General features: G+C 47.1%; 1 protein-coding gene across 1 annotated transcript; it reads right to left on the bottom strand.

Moving 5' to 3' along the window:
* Positions 1-2,996: 2,996 nt before the first annotated feature.
* Positions 2,997-19,969, bottom strand: LOC311122349 (E3 ubiquitin-protein ligase TRIM47-like). Its single transcript, XM_084196722.1, has 5 exons — positions 19,327-19,969; positions 18,806-18,901; positions 4,460-4,955; positions 4,275-4,334; positions 2,997-4,043 (listed from the first exon to the last, which is right to left on the bottom strand). Exons 1-3 carry the CDS (start codon positions 19,921-19,923, stop codon positions 4,704-4,706), a joined length of 945 nt encoding a protein of 314 aa, XP_084052848.1. The 5' UTR covers positions 19,924-19,969; the 3' UTR covers positions 2,997-4,043; positions 4,275-4,334; positions 4,460-4,703.
* Positions 19,970-21,148: the final 1,179 nt, after the last annotated feature.

Below are 21,148 nucleotides of genomic sequence, written 5' to 3'. Positions count from 1 at the left end.
CTATTCCCTATGTAGTGCACTACTTTAGATCTGGTCAGAAGTAGCCTAGTGCACTACGTAGGGAACAGGGAGAGATTTGGGACAGAGACAGTAACTCCTGTATGGAAATCTTCATTCTAATGACAGTGAGCAAATCTCCAATCTCCACCCTATTCCCTATGTAGTGCACTACTTTAGATCTGGTCAGAAGTAGCCTAGTGCACTACGTAGGGAACAGGGTGTCATTTGGGCCAGAGTCAGTAACTCCCCTGGGTATGAATTGTCTCTCTATCTTATCTGTCTTCTATATGATGTTCTCCTCTCCTCCTCTCTTCTCTCCTCTATTCACTCTATTCTATCATCCACACCACATGCCAGCTTCAACACAATCCATTTACAAGTTAAAGACACACCTTGGAATAAATAGCAAAGGAAAACTACTACTAAATGGATTTTTTATTTCCCATCACCATGAATCATATTTAATAACTGAACAGTAGCAGACCTAACTTCATCTGTTCCTGACTCTGGGTAGTGGATTAAAAAGACCATCAATCTCCAATGATATTAAAGTACAATTCTGAACATTACTGATATACTGAGTGGCAAGTCAAGATATCTGCTGTTTTTATTGTTTGGTTAACAGCACCACCTGCTGGACAGGTTTAATGTTGCTTGACTGAGCAGTACGGGAGAATAAAAGATGCCAAACTTAGGGCCGGTTTCCCGGACATCTCCATTGAACATGCTTTTTAGTCTAGGACTAGGCTTCATCTGTGTCCGGGAAACCGGCCCATATAGTTCAATTAGCAAGTAAGTAACACTACCTGTTCCATGATACTGAGGAAAATTACATTGAGACAGAGAACCAATTGAGAAAACATTTCAATGGTTCTGAATGACAACCAACATACATTAACAGCATACATCATGATTACCGTATTTTCCGCACTATAAGGCGCACTTAAAAGCCTTTAATTTTCTCAAAAAACGACAGTGCGCCTTATAATCCGGAGCGCCTTATATATGGATCAATTGGTTAATTGGTTGATCCATACTGGTTGTACACGGCGCTCAAGGCGCTCTGTCAAAATGTTTCAGTATGAAAAACCAATAAAAACAATTTAATAATAATTAAATGTTTCAGTACGACTGGTAAACTATAAAGCCGCACCACTTGCAGCATTACGGTAGCCAGTACACACCGGTATTGTGCTTACTCACAGTCCCACACCACTTGTGTGTGTATAAAGACCCCAAAATGGCACCTTTCAAGAGACACGCTTACGACGCAGAGTTCAAGCTCAAGACTGTCGGTCATGCAGTAGAATATGGGAATAGAGCAGCAGCGAGAGAATTCAACATTAATGAATCAATGGTACGGAAGTGGAGGAAGCAAGAAGATGACCTGCGCCAAGTAAAGAAGACTAAACAGAGTTTCCGCGGGAACAAAGCGAGATGGCCACAGTTAGAGGACAAACTCGAACAGTGGGTTGTTGAACAGAGAGCAGCAAGTAGAAGCGTCTCTACAGTCACTATTCGAATGAAGGCAACAGCGCTAGCACGGGACATGACAATCAATGAATTTCGAGGCGGTCCTTCTTGGTGCTTTCGTTTTATGAAAAGACGTAATCTCTCCATCCGCACACGAACTACCGTCTCGCAGCAACTGCCAAAAGATTACCAAGAAAAGCTGGTCACTTTCCGCGCATACTGCAAAAATAAGATCACTGAAAAGAAGATCCGGCCAGAGCACATCACCAACATGGACGAGGTTCCACTCACCTTTGATATTCCCGTGAACCGCACTGTGGAGAAAACGGGGACCAGTACGGTGTCTGTACGTACCACAGGGAATGAGAAGTCATCCTTCACTGTAGTTCTCGCCTGCCAGGCTAATGGCCAGAAACTTCCACCCATGATTATTTTCAAGAGGAAGACCTTGCCAAAAGAGAACTTTCCAGCCGGCGTCGTCATCAAAGCTAGCCCGAAGGGATGGATGGATGAGGAAAAGATGAGTGAGTGGCTGAGAGAAATTTACGTCAAGAGACCGGGTGGCTTTTTCCACACAGCTCCGTCCCTATTGATCTACGACTCAATGCGCGCCCATATCACCGATGCTGTCAAAAAACAAGTGAAGCAAACTAATTCGGAGCTTGCCGTCATTCCGGGTGGATTAACTAAAGAACTCCAGCCGCTAGATATTGGTGTCAACAGGGCGTTCAAAGCTAGACTGCGAGCTGCGTGGGAGCAGTGGATGACAGAAGGCGAACACACGTTCACCAAGACGGGGAGACAGCGCCGGGCGACTTACGCCACTATCTGCAAATGGATCGTGGATGCCTGGGCTGATATATCGGTCTCAACTGTGGTCAAAGCTTTCACGAAGGCAGGAATAATCTCTGAACTGCCAGGCAACAGCAGCGACACTGACTCGGATAATGACGAGAGGGAGCCGGGCAGGTTGGATGCCGTAGTCGCCCAACTGTTCAATTCGGACACTGAAGAAGAATAATTCGAGGGGTTCGTGGATGGGGAATGAACTGAAAAAGTGAGCTTTACGTGTTATATGTAACTGAACAATGTTGAGTTATGCACTAACGTTTGATTTAGTGGTATCAGACTTTCTTTTACTACGTGTTTACTGAATCAGGGAAAGGTTCCCCTCCACGTTTGGGAGAAGAGTGAGCAAGCCTGGGAGATATTGTTAATATGCACATCAACGTTTGAACAACATTACCATGGGAGTGAACGGAGTTGTCAGAACGCTTAATAAAGTTTGACTTTATCTGACTGTTTTGTTGACATTCCTTTTAGCACAGCTCCATCTAGTGGATGCATAACGCAACCCCAGTCAATTCGTTTGACTACAGTATCTTCTATTCTATGCGCCTTATAATCCGGTGCGCCCTATATATGAAAACAGTTCTAAAATAGGCCATTCATTGAAGGTGCGCCTTATAATCCGGTGCGCCTTATAGTGCGGAAAATACGGTAATGTGAATGTATAAGATTAAAACATTGCACTTACAAATAATATGAATGCATTGAATTGTAATTCATAACATCTTCTGAAGATCAAATCAATCAAATCATTGTACATAAAAACAGAGCAGAATGAATCATCACATCTGGGGACCATCACCACCAGCATGACTAGTATCTATGTGGACCCTACTACAGTTTAACCAGCTCAGCTATAGACTACACCAGCATGACTAGTATCTATGTGGACCCTACTACAGTTTAACCAGCTCAGCTATAGACTACACCAGCATGACTAGTATCTATGTGGACCCTACTACAGTTTAACCAGCTCAGCTATAGACTACACCAGCATGACTAGTATCTATGTGGACCCTACTACAGTTTAACCAGCTCAGCTATAGACTACACCAGCATGACTAGTATCTATGTGGACCCTACTACAGTTTAACCAGCTCAGCTATAGACTACACCAGCATGACTAGTATCTATGTGGACCCTACTACAGTTTAACCAGCTCAGCTATAGACTACACCAGCATGACTAGTATCTATGTGGACCCTACTACAGTTTAACCAGCTCAGCAGTACCTTTATAGAGATGAAACCCAGGATAGAGGGGCTGAGTGAATGTGGTCTGGACTCTGTGGAGGAGGGTCATTGTGTCAGAGACACTGTAGAAGGACAGAGTACCTGCCTTGTGATCCAGGTCCACTCCTACTCTGGAGGACTGAGGGCCTGATACTTTAGTCTCAACATTATTGTGTCTGAAACAATAATCACCACTATAGTACTCTAAACTCCAGGACTTGTTATTGTATCCAAATGCACCATCTGTCTCTGTTCTGCTGATGTCTTTATATGAGACTGCTGTATCAACAAACCCCCCACTCCACTCCACCTCCCAGTAACAGCGTCCAGACAGACCCTCTCTACACAGAACCTGCCACCAGTTGGTGAATCTGTCTGGATGATCAGGATATGGTTGGACTTGGCCTGTATTGGTCACCTTTCTGTTCCCTTCAGACAGAGAGAGGCGTTTGTGTGCTGTGTTTGGGTCCAGTGTGAGCTGACAGGAATCTGGGAGAAGAGCAGAGACCAATGAGGGGAGTTAGAACAATAAGTGAAGTCAGATACTGTATCTACCCTGTCTTTGATTAGAGCACAGCAGAGATCAAATCAGAGAAATATGAGGAGTCAGATAGATACCCAGTCTTTGATTAGATCTACTATTGCTATATATTTCTAGAGGGATTGTTAGGAGTGTCAGTAAAAAGAGACTGTTAGTTACTTCAGAATAAAGAGACTCACATTGTAAGAACTGTTCTCTGGTCTTGGGCTCTGGAGGCAGTACAACATCCACTATATTCACTACAGACACACAAACACATTCACAGAGAGAGGGAATGTTATCATCATACCATATTCCACATGTATATGACTAGTAGGGAACTTTCAATGGTCTAAAGTTGATGTTCTTATTATTTTCAACACACCTGTAGTGGAGATCTTGGTCCATTCTCCTTTAAGGACGTCTTCTAGTTTCTCTCTCAGTTCAGACACAGTCTTACTCACATCTCCAAAGTACTGAAGAGGACGGACAACGATGCTGGGTAAGTCTGAAGATACACTGGTACCGGAGAGAGACTGATAACTCTGGAGAGAGAGAGAGAGAGGGAGAGGGAGAGAGAGAGAGAGCAGAACCAAATGATTGAGAGTTTTATTTTCATATCACATGTATCAAGGCAGTTGAGTTACCTGGAGGAAATGGATGTGATCCTCTGTGTGTGAGAGCTGCTCCAGCTCAGTGCTTCTCTTCCTCAGCTCAGCTATCTCCTGCTCCAGTTGCTCCAGGAGTCCTTTAGCTTGACTCACTTGAGCCTTCTCTTGGGCTCTGATCAGCTCCTTCACCTCAGAGCGCCTTCTCTCAATGGAGCGGATCAGCTCAGTAAAGATCTTATCACTGTCCTCCACTGCTGCCTGTGCAGAGCGCTGTTAAGAGAGAGAGAGAGAGAGAGACTTGTCTTACTTTAATGAGCCATCCTCATTACACTAACACCCCCACCCCTAAAAGCACATTGCCTGCCACCACAACCTCCACACAATCACATTATCCAGTACCCAACACCACAGTACAATACACCAACCAGCACCACATTCCAACCGTCCATCCAACCCCTCCTCTCCAGCCGTACAGACAGCCCCCCTGAGCCCATATACCTCCTGAAACATCTCCACACTGTTGATCATTTTGTACAACTCAAACTCAACCATAAGGTGTCAACAGTAATGGCATTACCCTGGCAACACAGAAAAAACATGATGAACAGTCTGTCATTGCAGAAAACGGACACCCCTCCCCAACTCCCAGGTCAACCCGAGCCAACCAGCTATTGGTGTCCAGGGCTCCATGTAATACCCTCCACTGGACGACCCCTGACCTTTCCAGCACTGGGAGCTTATAGAGCCCCTCCACCTATACCCTGCCATGCTCTCAGCCCCCACAACCCCCTGCCACTGATGCCCCTTCACTCCCACTAAGCTCAGAGTGTTAAAAGTCAGTAAGTCCTCCGGACTCTCCTGCCAGTCCCCAGTCTCTGCTGTCCCTTGCAGTGGTGGAAACGGTGGTGGCCCCTCCTCAGGCTGCTCCAGCCCTCAGTACTGCAGCATAGAAATCAGAGACCCCTGCTGTATTGAGTCTCTCCTGCCGCATGATGAAGATCTGCTGATCCAGCCCCAAACCGCCAGCCCTCCTCAACAGAGCACATGCTGGTACCCTCCAGCCCACCTCCGTATGGTACAGAATCCTCTGCGCTGCTTTGAGTCAGAACGCTGCCACCCTGCTCTCCAGGTCCACCAGGCCTTGTCCCCCCTCCTGGACAGGCAGGTACAGCACTGCCGCCTTCAGCCAGTGATGCCCAGACCGGAAAGAAATCACTGGCCAATTTATGCCATAGGGAGGATGCCGCCAAGTTGTTGATGATCAGAACCCTCCCTCTGTATGACACTTGGGAGAGGAGCCACCAAACGTCCTGGTACACAGTACGTTTGGTCCTTGTGTACAATAGAGTCCAGGTGGGACTTCAGTCTGTTAAAGAGGACCTTGGCAGACCTTATATTCCACACAGAGCAATGCCACAGGCCTCCAGTTCTTTATGTCGCTCAAATCCCTATTTTGGAAAGGAGAGTCAAAGCCTCCCGTCTACAGCTTAGCGACAGCTCCCCCATCCCGACGCACTCACGCAACACACGTTCTGTCCAATAATTCCCCAGAACTTTTTATAAAAATCCACAGGCAGACCCTCTGAGAGACAGCAGCTGAGAGTTTGTGAAAGGCCAGGGAAAGGTCTATTTGATTTATCTGTGACAGAGAGAGTTTGGAAAGGTCTGTGAGCAGAACCTGAGAAAACCCAGGATAATAATAATAATAATAATAATAATAATAATATGCCATTTAGCAGACGCTTTTATCCAAAGCGACTTACAGTCATGTGCATACATTTTTACATATGGATGGTCCCGTGGATCGAACCCACTACCCTGGCATTACAAGCGCCATGCTCTACCAATTGAGCTACAGAGGACCACAGAGTTCTGCCCTCTATAAATCAGAGTACAACTCCACAGACTCATCTCCCCCACAACAGAAGTTACCCACCCATCAGGCTCCCTCATCTCCCCACAACAGAAGTTACCCACCCATCAGGCTCCCTCATCTCCCCACAACAGAAGTTACCCACCCATCAGGCTCCCTCATCTCCCCACAACAGAAGTTACCCACCCATCAGGCTCCCTCATCTCCCCCACAACAGAAGTTACCCACCCATCAGGCTCCCTCATCTCCCCACAACAGAAGTTACCCACCCATCAGGCTCCCTCATCTCCCCACAACAGAAGTTACCCACCCATCAGGCTCCCTCATCTCCCCCACAACAGAAGCTACCCACCCATCAGGCTCCCTCATCTCCCCACAACAGAAGTTACCCACCCATCAGGCTCCCTCATCTCCCCACAACAGAAGTTACCCACCCATCAGGCTCCCTCATCTCCCCACAACAGAAGTTACCCACCCATCAGGCTCCCTCATCTCCCCACAACAGAAGTTACACGCCCATCAGACAAATGTAAACAATTTTTTTGGTTTCCCCACTCTGTTTCTCCAACCCAAAAGAGCTGGGAGCATCCATCTCCCTCAACATGGAAAAACTAGCTCTTACAAGTGATCCTTTTGCTTTCTCTGAAATGAAAGCCCCTAGGTCCCTGAGTAGTTCAGATAAATTATCTTGTAGCCCCACTTTGCCCCACCAACTCAGCCTCCACCTCATAAATGAACCACTCAAGCTCCCCCAGTACTCTCCTGGCCTCTGAAGAGGAAAAAAAGCTGTTTAGTGCTGACAGAAAACCTGAATCTGGGCTTTCCCTACGTCCAACCACTGACTGAGAGACTCAAACTCCCCCTTCTGCTGTCCCCACCTCTCCCAAAAGCCTTGGAAGTTTGAGCAAAAAGTGGCACCTTGTAAGAGCTTTACAATGAATTTCCAATAGGACACCTGCCTGGGCTCTGGTGAAACAGAGAACTGAGCCATGGCAATATGATTGTCTGAAAACCCAACTGGGAGAATGGAGGCCCTCAATAGCCTGTTGCTGATTCTTGAATGTATAGATACGATCCAGGAGAGCTGTGCTCACCCTACCCCCAACCACCTTCACCAACAAATACTGCTTTGAGGTGGGATACTTAATTCTCCATGTGTCCACTAGATGGAACTGATTCAGAACATCATTCAACACCCCTGCCCAGCCCAAATGAGTTCCCTCACTATTCCTGTCTTTAGCAAAGTCAATGGTGCAGTTCCAAGCCTAAACATTAATTCAGTCACCTCTGGTCGACAAAAACGTATTTTCCTAGTACATTCATTGTCAAATTCATCAACCAGCATCGAGCACTCTGCCTTCTCACGCAAGCGAGGGGCATGTTGAGGTAAATATGCTAACCGTGACGGTTGCATTATGTAATTTATTGGTGGGCTGGAAGATGCACTCCTCTTTTCTATTTACTCCCAATATGAGATATTAAGTTGATTTTTATCATGCATGTTTTCTAGGGTTGAGGTTAGCGCATCGGACAACATTATGACACTTTATCAAGCGTTCTGCCTTGCAATAATAAATAGAAAAAAATTACTAATAACAAAAAACAGCAAAGTGCTTCGATAGAATTTTGATTATTTTGTTCATCAAAACCTATTTAGTACTATAATGGTATTTACTAACAATATTATTACTTAAATAGTTTCTAAATGTGTTCTAGGCTACCCTACCCTAGAATTAGGGTTAAGGCTAAAATAGGTTATTAGTAGGGTTAAAGTTTCTGTATAGCACTCAGAGCTCAATACAACTAATAGGAGCTGGCAGGGTGAAACATGTCCTATTATTTCTAAACTATGGCAAGCATCTGGGACATATGGTAATATTACGAAACTGGGCTCCATGGCGGATGCAATGAAGTAATTTTATCAGAAAAATTTGTTAAAAATGTATTGTGTCCAGCCTAGTCCTAGCCCCCCGCAGCCGGCTGGTGGCGCTTGTCTGCACTAGCATTATGCCCTACATCCCCACACTAGAAACACCCCAAACTATCTGTGCTAGCAAACACTGCGTTCCACCCCTCCCCTCCCTCCTGGTACCACCACCACTTGACCCTGCTCTACTCTCCTCCCTCTTGGTACCACCACCACTTGACCCTGCTCTACTCTCCTCCCTCCTGGTACCACCACCACTTGACCCTGCTCTACTCTCCTCCCTCCTGGTACCACCACCACTTGACCCTGCACTAATCTCCTCCCTCCTGGTACCACCACCACTTGACCCTGCTCTACTCTCCTCCCTCCTGGTACCACCACCACTTGACCCTGCTCTACTCTCCTCCTTCCTGGTACCACCACCACTTGACCCTGCTCTACTCTCCTCCCTCCTGGTACCACCACCACTTGACCCTGCTCTACTCTCCTCCCTCCTGGTACCACCACCACTTGACCCTGCTCTACTCTCCTCCCTCCTGGTACCACCACCACTTGACCCTGCTCTACTCTCCTCCCTCCTGGTACCACCACCACTTGACCCTGCTCTACTCTCCTCCCTCCTGGTACCACCACCACTTGACCCTGCTCTACTCTCCTCCCTCCTGGTACCACCACCACTTGACCCTGCTCTACTCTCCTCCCTCCTGGTACCACCACCACTTGACCCTGCTCTACTCTCCTCCCTCCTGGTACCACCACCACTTGACCCTGCTCTACTCTCCTCCTTCCTGGTACCACCACCACTTGACCCTGCTCTACTCTCCTCCTTCCTGGTACCACCACCACTTGACCCTGCTCTACTCTCCTCCCTCCTGGTACCACCACCACTTGACCCTGCTCTACTCTCCTCCCTCCTGGTACCACCACCACTTGACCCTGCTCTACTCTCGTCCCTTCTGTTACCACCACCACTTGACCCTGCTCTACTCTCCTCCTTCCTGGTACCACCACCACTTGACCCTGCTCTACTCTCCTCCTTCCTGGTACCACCACCACTTGACCCTGCTCTACTCTCCTCCCTCCTGGTACCACCACCACTTGACCCTGCTCTACTCTCCTCCCTCCTGGTACCACCACCACTTGACCCTGCTCTACTCTCCTCCCTCCTGGTACCACCACCACTTGACCCTGCTCTACTCTCCTCCTTCCTGGTACCACCACCACTTGACCCTGCTCTACTCTCCTCCCTCCTGGTACCACCACCACTTGACCCTGCTCTACTCTCCTCCCTCCTGGTACCACCACCACTTGACCCTGCTCTACTCTCCTCCCTCCTGGTACCACCACCACTTGACCCTGCTCTACTCTCCTCCCTCCTGGTACCACCACCACTTGACCCTGCTCTACTCTCCTCCCTCCTGGTACCACCACCACTTGACCCTGCTCTACTCTCCTCCAACCTGGTACCACCACCACTTGACCCTGCTCTACTCTCCTCCCTCCTGGTACCACCACCACTTGACCCTGCTCTACTCTCCTCCCTCCTGGTACCACCACCACTTGACCCTGCTCTACTCTCCTCCCTCCTGGTACCACCACCACTTGACCCTGCTCTACTCTCCTCCCTCCTGGTACCACCACCACTTGACCCTGCTCTACTCTCCTCCCTCCTGGTACCACCACCACTTGACCCTGCTCTACTCTCCTCCCTCCTGGTACCACCACCACTTGACCCTGCTCTACTCTCCTCCCTCCTGGTACCACCACCACTTGACCCTGCTCTACTCTCCTCCCTCCTGGTACCACCACCACTTGACCCTGCTCTACTCTCCTCCCTCCTGGTACCACCACCACTTGACCCTGCTCTACTCTCCTCCCTCCTGGTACCACCACCACTTGACCCTGCTCTACTCTCCTCCCTCCTGGTACCACCACCACTTGACCCTGCTCTACTCTCCTCCCTCCTGGTACCACCACCACTTGACCCTGCTCTACTCTCCTCCCTCCTGGTACCACCACCACTTGACCCTGCTCTACTCTCCTCCCTCCTGGTACCACCACTTGACCCTGCTCTACTCTCCTCCCTCCTGGTACCACCACCACTTGACCCTGCTCTACTCTCCTCCCTCCTGGTACCACCACCACTTGACCCTGCTCTACTCTCCTCCCTCCTGGTACCACCACCACTTGACCCTGCTCTACTCTCCTCCCTCCTGGTACCACCACCACTTGACCCTGCTCTACTCTCCTCCTTCCTGGTACCACCACCACTTGACCCTGCTCCACTCTCCTCCCTCCTGGTACCACCACCACTTGACCCTGCTCTACTCTCCTCCCTCCTGGTACCACCACCACTTGACCCTGCTCTACTCTCCTCCCTCCTGGTACCACCACCACTTGACCCTGCTCTACTCTCCTCCCTCCTGGTACCACCACCACTTGACCCTGCTCTACTCTCCTCCCTCCTGGTACCACCACCACTTGACCCTGCTCTACTCTCCTCCTTCCTGGTACCACCACCACTTGGCCCTGCTCTACTCTCCTCCCTCCTGGTACCACCACCACTTGACCCTGCTCTACTCTCCTCCCTCCTGGTACCACCACCACTTGACCCTGCTCTACTCTCCTCCCTCCTGGTACCACCACCACTTGACCCTGCTCTACTCTCCTCCCTCCTGGTACCACCACCACTTGACCCTGCTCTACTCTCCTCCCTCCTGGTACCACCACCACTTGACCCTGCTCTACTCTCCTCCCTCCTGGTACCACCACCACTTGACCCTGCTCTACTCTCCTCCCTCCTGGTACCACCACCACTTGACCCTGCTCTACTCTCCTCCCTCCTGGTACCACCACCACTTGACCCTGCTCTACTCTCCTCCCTCCTGGTACCACCACCACTTGACCCTGCTCTACTCTCCTCCCTCCTGGTACCACCACCACTTGACCCTGCTCTACTCTCCTCCCTCCTGGTTCCACCACCACTTGACCCTGCTCTACTCTCCTCCCTCCTGGTACCACCACCACTTGACCCTGCTCTACTCTCCTCCCTCCTGGTACCACCACCACTTGACCCTGCTCTACTCTCCTCCCTCCTGGTACCACCACCACTTGACCCTGCTCTACTCTCCTCCCTCCTGGTACCACCACCACTTGACCCTGCTCTACTCTCCTCCCTCCTGGTACCACCACCACTTGACCCTGCTCTACTCTCCTCCCTCCTGGTACCACCACCACTTGACCCTGCTCTACTCTCCTCCCTCCTGGTACCACCACCACTTGACCCTGCTCTATTCTCCTCCCTCCTGGTACCACCACCACTTGACCTTGCTCTACTCTCCTCCTTCCTGGTACCACCACCACTTGACCCTGCTCCACTCTCCTCCCTCCTGGTACCACCACCACTTGACCCTGCTCTACTCTCCTCCTTCCTGGTACCACCACCACTTGACCCTGCTCTACTCTCCTCCCTCCTGGTACCACCACCACTTGACCCTGCTCTACTCTCCTCCTTCCTGGTACCACCACCACTTGACCCTGCTCTACTCTCCTCCCTCCTGGTACCACCACCACTTGACCCTTCTCTACTCTCCTCCCTCCTGGTACCACCACCACTTGACCCTGCTCTACTCTCCTCCCTCCTGGTACCACCACCACTTGACCCTGCTCTACACTCCTCCCTCCTGGTACCACCACCACTTGACCCTGCTCTACTCTCCTCCCTCCTGGTACCACCACCACTTGACCATGCTCTACTCTCCTCCCTCCTGGTACCACCACCACTTGACCCTGCTCTACTCTCCTCCCTCCTGGTACCACCACCACTTGACCCTGCTCTACACTCCTCCCTCCTGGTACCACCACCACTTGACCCTGCTCTACTCTCCTCCCTCCTGGTACCACCACCACTTGACCCTGCTCTACTCTCCTCCCTCCTGGTACCACCACCACTTGACCCTGCTCTACTCTCCTCCCTCCTGGTACCACCACCACTTGACCCTGCTCTACTCTCCTCCCTCCTGGTACACCGATAACTATCTGTGCTAGCAAACCCTGTGTTCCACCCCTCCCCTGTGTAACCTTGAGGTTTGTTAAGAAACAAACACTTGTCTACGAAAAGAGACATGTTTAACGGATTCCGCTTGGCACCCAGCCGAGAGCACACGGAAACCACTTGCAAATTTACCAAAACTAACCAACTACTTGCGGTCTGTTCGGAAGCAATAAACGGAGGCAGATTAGCCACCACAACTCTTATCGAAAGAGGCGACATCTGCACCAACACACCCCTCACAACAAGACAAACCTTTTTCATTAACCCAACCACCGCCTTGTTCATTCTGGATGCAGAGTCCAGATGTTCCGCTCCAACCTGTTCGCCGACCATGAGCAAAACTTCCTCCACACCTTTCTCCGGAACGGACCCGAAGCGACAGCGTTTCTTCTCCACTCGGTTGAGGCCATCACGCCGCCCTAACAAACTACCCCTACTCCCCCCTCAACTCTAAACGATAAACAGTGGAAACCAATAAACAAACCCTCCACCATGAGAAAATACATTCAGAAAATACGCAAGAACCAAAAGAAAAAAGAATAGTAGCCCTCCTCACGAACCACAATCTCTCACAGCAACAACTTCTTCTTCTATGATATAATGGCGGTCCACAAACCAACGTTAAAGGTGCATGCCGCCACCTACTGTGCTGGAGTGTGTGGTCAATCACGGTTTCCAACATTTCTAAATCCTCCTGCCTAACTGAGTACTGCTGAGAAAATAAAGAAGAGCCCTATTAACTTCTAATAGACCCCCCCCATCCCCAAAATCCCTTCCAAACCCCCCTAACCCCGTCCAACCTCAATGACCCTACACTTTTTAATTTTTTTTGTTGACTTTATGTTTTTTACCCCATATGTAACTCTGTGTTGTTGTTTTTATCGCACTGCTATGCTTTATCTTGGCCAGGTCGCAGTTGTAAATGAGAACTTGTTCTCAACTGGCTTACCTGGTTAAATAGAGGTGAAATAAAAATAAAAAATAAAAAAACTTCAACCTTTCCCTCTCTTCAACATACTTACAACAATATAACAACACATGTTCCACCGTTTCATTGACCATACCCTCCAGACACAAATCATTCCCATGCTTGCCAACCAGATGTAATGACGAGATCAATGTACAATGTCCTAAGCGCAATCTAGTAAACACCACATCTTCCTTCCTAATCGGACTTTTGAATCTTGGTCCATCAACCTTTCTGTAAAACTGTAAACTATTCATATAAATGCCGGCCCTTGTGCTCAGAGTACCATCTCTTCTGCCACACATCTATCAAAATGGCTCTGATCTTACATTTGGCCTCACCTCTACCCAGTGGAACATTAATATCAATTATATCTTGTTTCAAAGCTCTTTTAGCTAACTGGTCTACAATTTCATTCCCTTCCACACCCGAATGTGCTGGGACCCAGCAGAATCTCACTACTAAACCCATTCTCTCAATTCTCCATAATAACATTAATACCTCCAATAGCAGGTCACTCCTATTAGATTTACCAGATGATAAACTATTCAATACAGACAAAGAATCTGACCATACTATAATTCTAACAGGTTGTACGTCCTCCACCCACATTAATGAATGACAGAGACAGAGACATCGTTACAACACTGTACATTCTCCTGAGTGGCGCAGTGGTCTAAGGCACTGCATCGCAGTGCTAACTGTGCCACTAGATCCTGGTTCGAATCCAGGCTCTGTCGCAGCCGGCCGCGACCGGGAGACTCGTGGGCGGCACACAATTGGTCCAGGGTAGGGGAGGGAATGGCCGGCAGGGATGTAGCTCAGTTGATAGCGCATGACGTTTGCAACGCCAGGGTTGTGGGTTCGATTCCCACAGGGGGCCAGTATAAAAAAAATATATGTATTCACTAACTGTAAGTCGCTCTGGATAAGAATGACTAAAATGTAAATGTACAGAGCCATAATATAACGGTTCTTCTTCTTTGGAGTTTAACGGTGGTTGGCATCCAATATGTTGCATTACTGCCCCAACTGGACTACAATATAAATACATTTTACTTTGTGATACAAAATGGGAAAAGGGGAAAGGAACATTTAATTAAAAACCTTCCAACTAACCCTACACTCATTAAATACCCACTACCCCATTCCACTACTTTGACCCTATCTGCTCCTGCACCATGCCAACGGCCTGGGAGGACGGGACACCACCACTCAACACACCCTGTAACTCTTCTGAAGTCTAATCTTGTATGCCCAAATAGTTCTCTGCAGCTGCCACCACAACATCTATTTTCTGTGATTTACGTTCCATTTCTGCGGTACAGTTGATAACCATTGCTATGAACTCTAAGAAGCTAACTTTACTGAAGCATATATCACTCGTTGGCCTATCCCTCTGTGCTGGCACAGATCTACTACTCACAGGGATCCTCTCAGGATCTCTCACCCTTGACCCATCCTCCTCTACTTCCTTCACTGCCTCAGCATACGACCCCTTCTGCACTACTCTGACTCTAGCCACCTCAACCTGCCTCTCTCGCACCGGACACTTCAGATCCCCAGCAACATGGGCATCCCAACAGTTGACACACACAACTTTATCCACCGAAACTACACAATCCTCTATCCCATGCCCTCCTGCACACTTCCCACATCTTGGAATCTCCCTCCTACAAACTGCTGCAACATGACCATAAACGTTGCACCTGAATCAGCACAGTGGATTCGGCACAAAGCTCTAACAGGATAACTGATATATCCTACCATGACTTTGTCGGGTAAAGACTCAAACCTCAAAAGGACTGACAGTGACTCCTCTGTTTCACCACGCTCACCACCGGGTCTGTGTTGCACCAAACGGCGGGCATCACAAACACCAGGAAGCTTAAACTTGAATTGCTCCACCTCCACACTTAACGCTACCCCAGAAATCACTCCTTTCAATGGTGTCCTGTTCCTAAGAGCAAAGCAAGAAACAGATCTTGACCCAAGTTGCGTGACACGGAGCGCCCACTCCCTCTGGTCAGAAGAAACACAAACAAATATCACAAGTCCACTACAGGTTACCTTCACTGATTCAACTGCACCCAACTCCTTTCCCACCCACCCTGAAACCACAAATGGATCTGCCAAAAGGTATGGATCCACGTTCTCCTACAATGTAACTCCTACTGCACCAGATTCTTCTTTATCATGTCCATTGATGCCAGGCTCTGGTTCTGAGCTCTTCACCACACCTTCTACCTCACTTAACTCTCCCTCATTCATTTCCATTTCACCTCCAGAATTCAGTCTGGCGAATGGCTCACTCTGTTTGCACTTGAATTATAACATTTGAAATGTCTATTCCTTTAAAACTTTTGTGAGTGAAATGATTGTTTATTTCACTTTTGTTTATTATCTATTTCACTTGCTTTGGCAATGTGAATTTTTGAATTGTGAATGTTTGAATTGAGAAAGAGAGCGAGCGAGAGAGTGCCTTGCAAAAGTATTCATCCCCCTTGGCGTTGTTCCTATTTTGTTGCATTACAACATGTAACTTAAATTGATTTTTATTTGGATTTCATGAAATGGACATACACAAAATAATCCAAATTGGTGAAGTGAAATGACAAAAATAACTTGTTTCAAAAAAATTCAAAAACATTAATAACGGAAAAGTGGTGTGTGCATATGTATTCACCCCCTTTGCTATGAAGCCCCAAAATAAGATCTGGTGCAACCAATTACCTTCAGAAATCACATAATTAGTTAAATAAAGTCCACCTGTGTGCAATCTAAGTGTCACATGATGTGTCACATGATCTGTAACATGATCTCAGTATATATACAGTGGGGGGAAAAAGTATTTAGTCAGCCACCAATTGTGCAAGTTCTCCCACTTAAAAAGATGAGAGAGGCCTGTAATTTTCATCATAGGTACACGTCAACTATGACAGACAAATTGAGAAAAAAAATCCAGAAAATCACATTGTAGGATTTTTAATGACTTTATTTGCAAATTATGGTGGAAAATAAGTATTTGGTCACCTACAAACAAACAAGATTTCTGGCTCTAACAGACCTGTAACTTCTTCTTTAAGAGGCTCATCTGTCCTCCACTCGTTACCTGTATTAATGGCACCTGTTTGAACTTGTTATCAGTATAAAAGACACCTGTCCACAACCTCAAACAGTCACACTCCAAACTCCACTATGGCCAAGACCAAAGAGCTGTCAAAGGACACCAGAAACAAAATTGTAGACCTGCACCAGGCTGGGAAGACTGAATCTGCAATAGGTAAGCAGCTTGGTTTGAAGAAATCAACTGTGGAAGCAATTATTAGGAAATGGAAGACATACAAGACCACTGATAATCTCCCTCGATCTGGGGCTCCACGCAAGATCTCACCCCGTGGGGTCAAAATGATCACAAGAACGGTGAGCAAAAATCCCAGAACCACACAGGGGGACCTAGTGAATGACCTGCAGAGAGCTGGGACCAAAGTAACAAAGCCTACAATCAGTAACACACTACGCCAGGGACTCAAATCCTGCAGTGCCAGACGTGTCCCCCTGCTTAAGCCAGTACTTGTCCAGGCCCGTCTGAAGTTTGCTAGAGTGCATTTGGATGATCCAGAAGAGGATTGGAAGAATGTCATATGGTCAGATGAAACCAAAATAGAACTTTTTGGTAAAAACTCAACTCGTCGTGTTTGGAGGACAAAGAATGCTGAGTTGCATCCAAAGAACACCATACCTACTGTGAAGCATGGGGTGGAAACATCATGCTTTGGGGCTGTTTTTCTGCAAAGGGACCAGGACGACTGATCCGTGTAAAGGAAAGAATGAATTGGGCCATGTATCGTGAGATTTTGAGTGAAAACCTCCTTCCATCAGCAAGGGCATTGAAGATGAAACGTGGCTGGGTCTTTCAGCATGACAATGATCCCAAACACACCGCCCGGGCAACGAAGGAGTGGCTTCGTAAGAAGCATTTCAAGGTCCTGGAGTGGCCTAGCCAGTCTCCAGATCTCAACCCCATAGAAAATCTTTGGAGGGAGTTGAAAGTCCGTGTTGCCCAGCGACAGCCCCAAAACATCACTGCTCTAGAGGAGATCTGCATGGAGGAATGGGCCAAAATACCAGCAACAGTGTGTGAAAACCTTGTGAAGACTTACAGAAAACGTTTGACCTGTGTCGTTGCCAACAAAGGGTATATAACAAAGTATTGAGAAACTTTTGTTATTGACCAAATACTTATTTTCCACCATAATTTGCAAATAAATTCATTAAAAATCCTACAATGTGATTTTCTGGATTTTTTTTCTCTCATTTTGTCTGTCATAGTTGACGTGTACCTATGATGAAAATTACAGGCCTCTCTCATCTTTTTAAGTGGGAGAACTTGGTGGCTGACTAAATTGGTGGCTGACTAAATACTTTTTTCCCCCACTGTACACCTGTTCTGAAAGGCCCAAGAGTCTGCAACACCACTAAGCAAGGGGCACCATCAAGCAAGCAGCACCATGAAGACCAAGGAGCTCTCCAAACAGGTCAGGGACAATGTTGTGGAGAAGTACAGATCAGGGTTGGGTTATAAAAAAATATCAGAAACTTTCAACATCCCACGGAGCACCATTAAATCCATTATTAAAAAATTGAAAGAATATGGCACCACAACAAACCTGCCAAAAGAGGCCGCCCACCAAAACTCATGGACCAGGCAAGGAGGGCAACAAACAGACCAAAGATAACCCTGAAGGAGCAGTTATGCATGTGAATAGTAATGCACGCTCAAGTGTTGTGTTTTTTTGTCTTATTTCTTGTTTGTTTCACACAATAAAAAATATTTTGCATCTTCAAAGTGTTAGGCATGTTGTGTAAATCAAATGATACAAACCCCCCAAAAAATCCATTTTAATTCCAGGTTGTAAGGCAAGAAAATAGGAAAAATGCCAAGGGGGAGAATACTTTTGCAAGCCGCTGTATGTATAGGGGACATGAGTCAGTCATGGTTACTTAAAGTCATGTGATGAGGTAGCCCTGCCTGCGACTTCAAAATCAGTGTCGGCCCACGGCCCAATGGGGAATGTCCTCTTGGTGTAATGATCAAGACCCAGGTTCATATCCCATCAGTTACATTAAGCAGTCTATTCTCTGAAAGGGGTTCAGACAGCCTGTTCCCAACAGTGGGGTCAGTGGGATTGGATAGGGGCCTCTCCCTCTCTCTCTCTCTCTCTCTCTCTCTCTCTCTCGCTCTCTGACTGGAGGAGAGAAGTGAAATGGTGTGTCTCCTCTGGTCAACAATACTCACCTTGAGAGACTTCACAGCTTTTTGGAGCTTCTTCAGCTCCTTCTCTCTCTCCTGGAATCTCTGCTGGACCTTCTGCTGACTCATCCCCAGCTGCCTCTGTGGAGAATCACTCTTCAATGAGCTATCAAGCTTTATTTGTCCAGTAGATCAATAGTATAGTAATGGGACATAGGGCCCATAGAGAGGAAGGTCTAAAATCTTGAGGTAGTCCCTTTACCATATGACATTTTCTATGTTGCTATGTTAATGATTATAGTTTTTATGGTAGGTGTACATGTATCAAGGGGTTGAAACTCAACTTTGGACTCATAACAGGGCATTCGGAATGATAATAGTGTTTGACTTTAGAAAATGGTGATACATTTGGAGCAAACTCAATATACACCAAAGTTTGTGTTCATATTTCTTCTGCTGTGGATATATTTCATTTGAATTATCTCATATTCAAACAGCCTCAGATCCTACTGTATCTTTAATTCTTTGTTTATCAGACAGTCACCAACAAGTAGTTCTGGTCTTACCTGTTTCTCAGTCCTCTCTGCTGCAGCTGACACTGTATTATGGCCTTTATGTTCATCCATTGTACACAGATAACAGATACACTGCTGATCGGTAAGACAGTAAACCTCCAGCAGTTTGTCATGATGAGAGCAGATCTTCTCCTGTAGTTGTGCGGTGGCTTTGACCAGCTTGTGCTTCTTCAAAGCAGGAGATTCATAGTGAGATTGGAGGTGAGTCTCACAGTAAGAGGCCAGACACACCAGACAGGACATGAGGGCTTTCTGCTTTCTGGTCCCAGTGCAGAAATCACACGCCACATCTCCAGGTCCAGCATAGCACAGAGCAGGAGGGGGAGCAGCCTGGAGTCCTCTCTTCTTCAGTTTCTCCACCATCTCAGCCAAAATGGTATTTTTCCTCAGATTAGGCCTTGGAGTGAAGGTCTCTCTGCACTGAGGACAGCTATAGACCCCTTTCAGAACATCCTGATCCCAGCAGCCCTCAATACAGCGCCTACAGTAACTGTGTCCACAGGCAGTAGTGACCGGCTCCTTCAGTAGATCCAGACAGACAGAACAACAGAACTGGTCCTGGTCCAGCAGATCTCCGTGCTGAGCCATTTGGACGGTTGTTCACTCTCACACAGACAGACGACACAGAGACTCAGATCAGTTTCGTTTCCACATAAGTTAGTTTTTGGGAGGGCGTGGACATTCTGGATCTGCCAGATAGGTGAGGTTAGAGGGAGGGAGGGAGGGAGGGATAGAGAGAGAACTGCGTTCAACATGGAGAGGGAGACAAATATTTTAGTTTCTAGGTTAGGGCCCTTCATTTGGAATAAATCTAACAAATATGAGTTGTTAGAATATATAAAGGGTAACAGTTCCTATGAAGTACATATTATAATTATTTTAATAAGCTTCATAATGCCTTATAATACACTTATGTGTTATAACACTGATTATAAGTGTCTATAATAATTAATAAGTGGTTGTAATGGGGGGGCTTGATATTGATACAATATACTGTAGTTTAAATGAATACTGTATGTATTGACTGATCATTGAGAATGAGGTAATACTTTACATTACAGTGTGGTTATTACTGTTAGGCCTAGGGTCAGGGTTAGAGTTACTACATTCAGCAGTAACCCTAACCCTAGCCATATCTAGGACTAAAAAGAGAAGACGTTTTATAATCAGAGTTCTTTGTATCTCTTCTTAGTCAGACAGAAACCCCCCACATCTTATAGGTGGACGGGGTTATGAACATATCCAATGAATTGTTTTCTGCAACCAGATGAAATGAAACTGCCTTTCAGCAGGAAAAGCTTCTCTAATAATCCTAACCATTGCTGGGTGTCTTCAGAAACTGAGGTATAGAGACACACTGTCAAGTCAAATCATCTGGCTGTGCATTCATGTCAAAACATGTATTATTTTCTATTCATAAAATTCTATTGTATTATATTCTTTGATAATATATTATATCCATAGGCTCCAATCTGTATAGTGTTAATGATGACTGTTTGTTCTGTACATTGATTGAATGGTTAGGACTATCTCACTGTATTCACTGTTTAAATCCCAAGAGACCAGGAGACCTAAAGGAAGCCTTCAACACTGTATCCCTTCATCCAGTCATAGTAAACAACCTCTGTCTGTCTGTCTGTATTTCTGTCTGTCTGTAAACACAGCCAACTTTTCTGCCGTGGTTGTTGTTGCTATCAGTGCTGCACAGCTATTTTCAGGTCTCTCCAGAGATGGTCGATCGGGTTCAACTCCAGGATCTGGCTGGACCACTCAAGGACATTCAGAGACTTGTCCCGAAGCCACTCCTGCGTCT

The sequence above is a fragment of the Coregonus lavaretus genome (genome assembly GCF_964263955.1).
Source record: "Coregonus lavaretus genome assembly, contig: HAP1_SCAFFOLD_3889, whole genome shotgun sequence".
Classification (NCBI taxonomy): Eukaryota; Metazoa; Chordata; class Actinopteri; order Salmoniformes; family Salmonidae; genus Coregonus; species Coregonus lavaretus.
The sequence above is the reverse complement of the archived record's forward strand: the minus strand, read 5'-3'. Positions and strand labels throughout refer to the sequence as shown.

Bases quoted from the DNA above. Each gene is read 5' to 3' on its own strand.
- LOC311122349 (XM_084196722.1), bottom strand. From the start codon at position 19,923: ATGGCTCAGCACGGAGATCTGCTGGACCAGGACCAGTTCTGTTGTTCT. The intron at 18,902-19,326 runs GTAAGACCAGAA...GATTCTCCACAG, and splicing joins CAGAGAGGACTGAGAAACAG to AGGCAGCTGGGGATGAGTCA. The intron at 4,956-18,805 runs GTGAGTATTGTT...CTCTCTTAACAG, and splicing joins AAGCTGTGAAGTCTCTCAAG to CGCTCTGCACAGGCAGCAGT.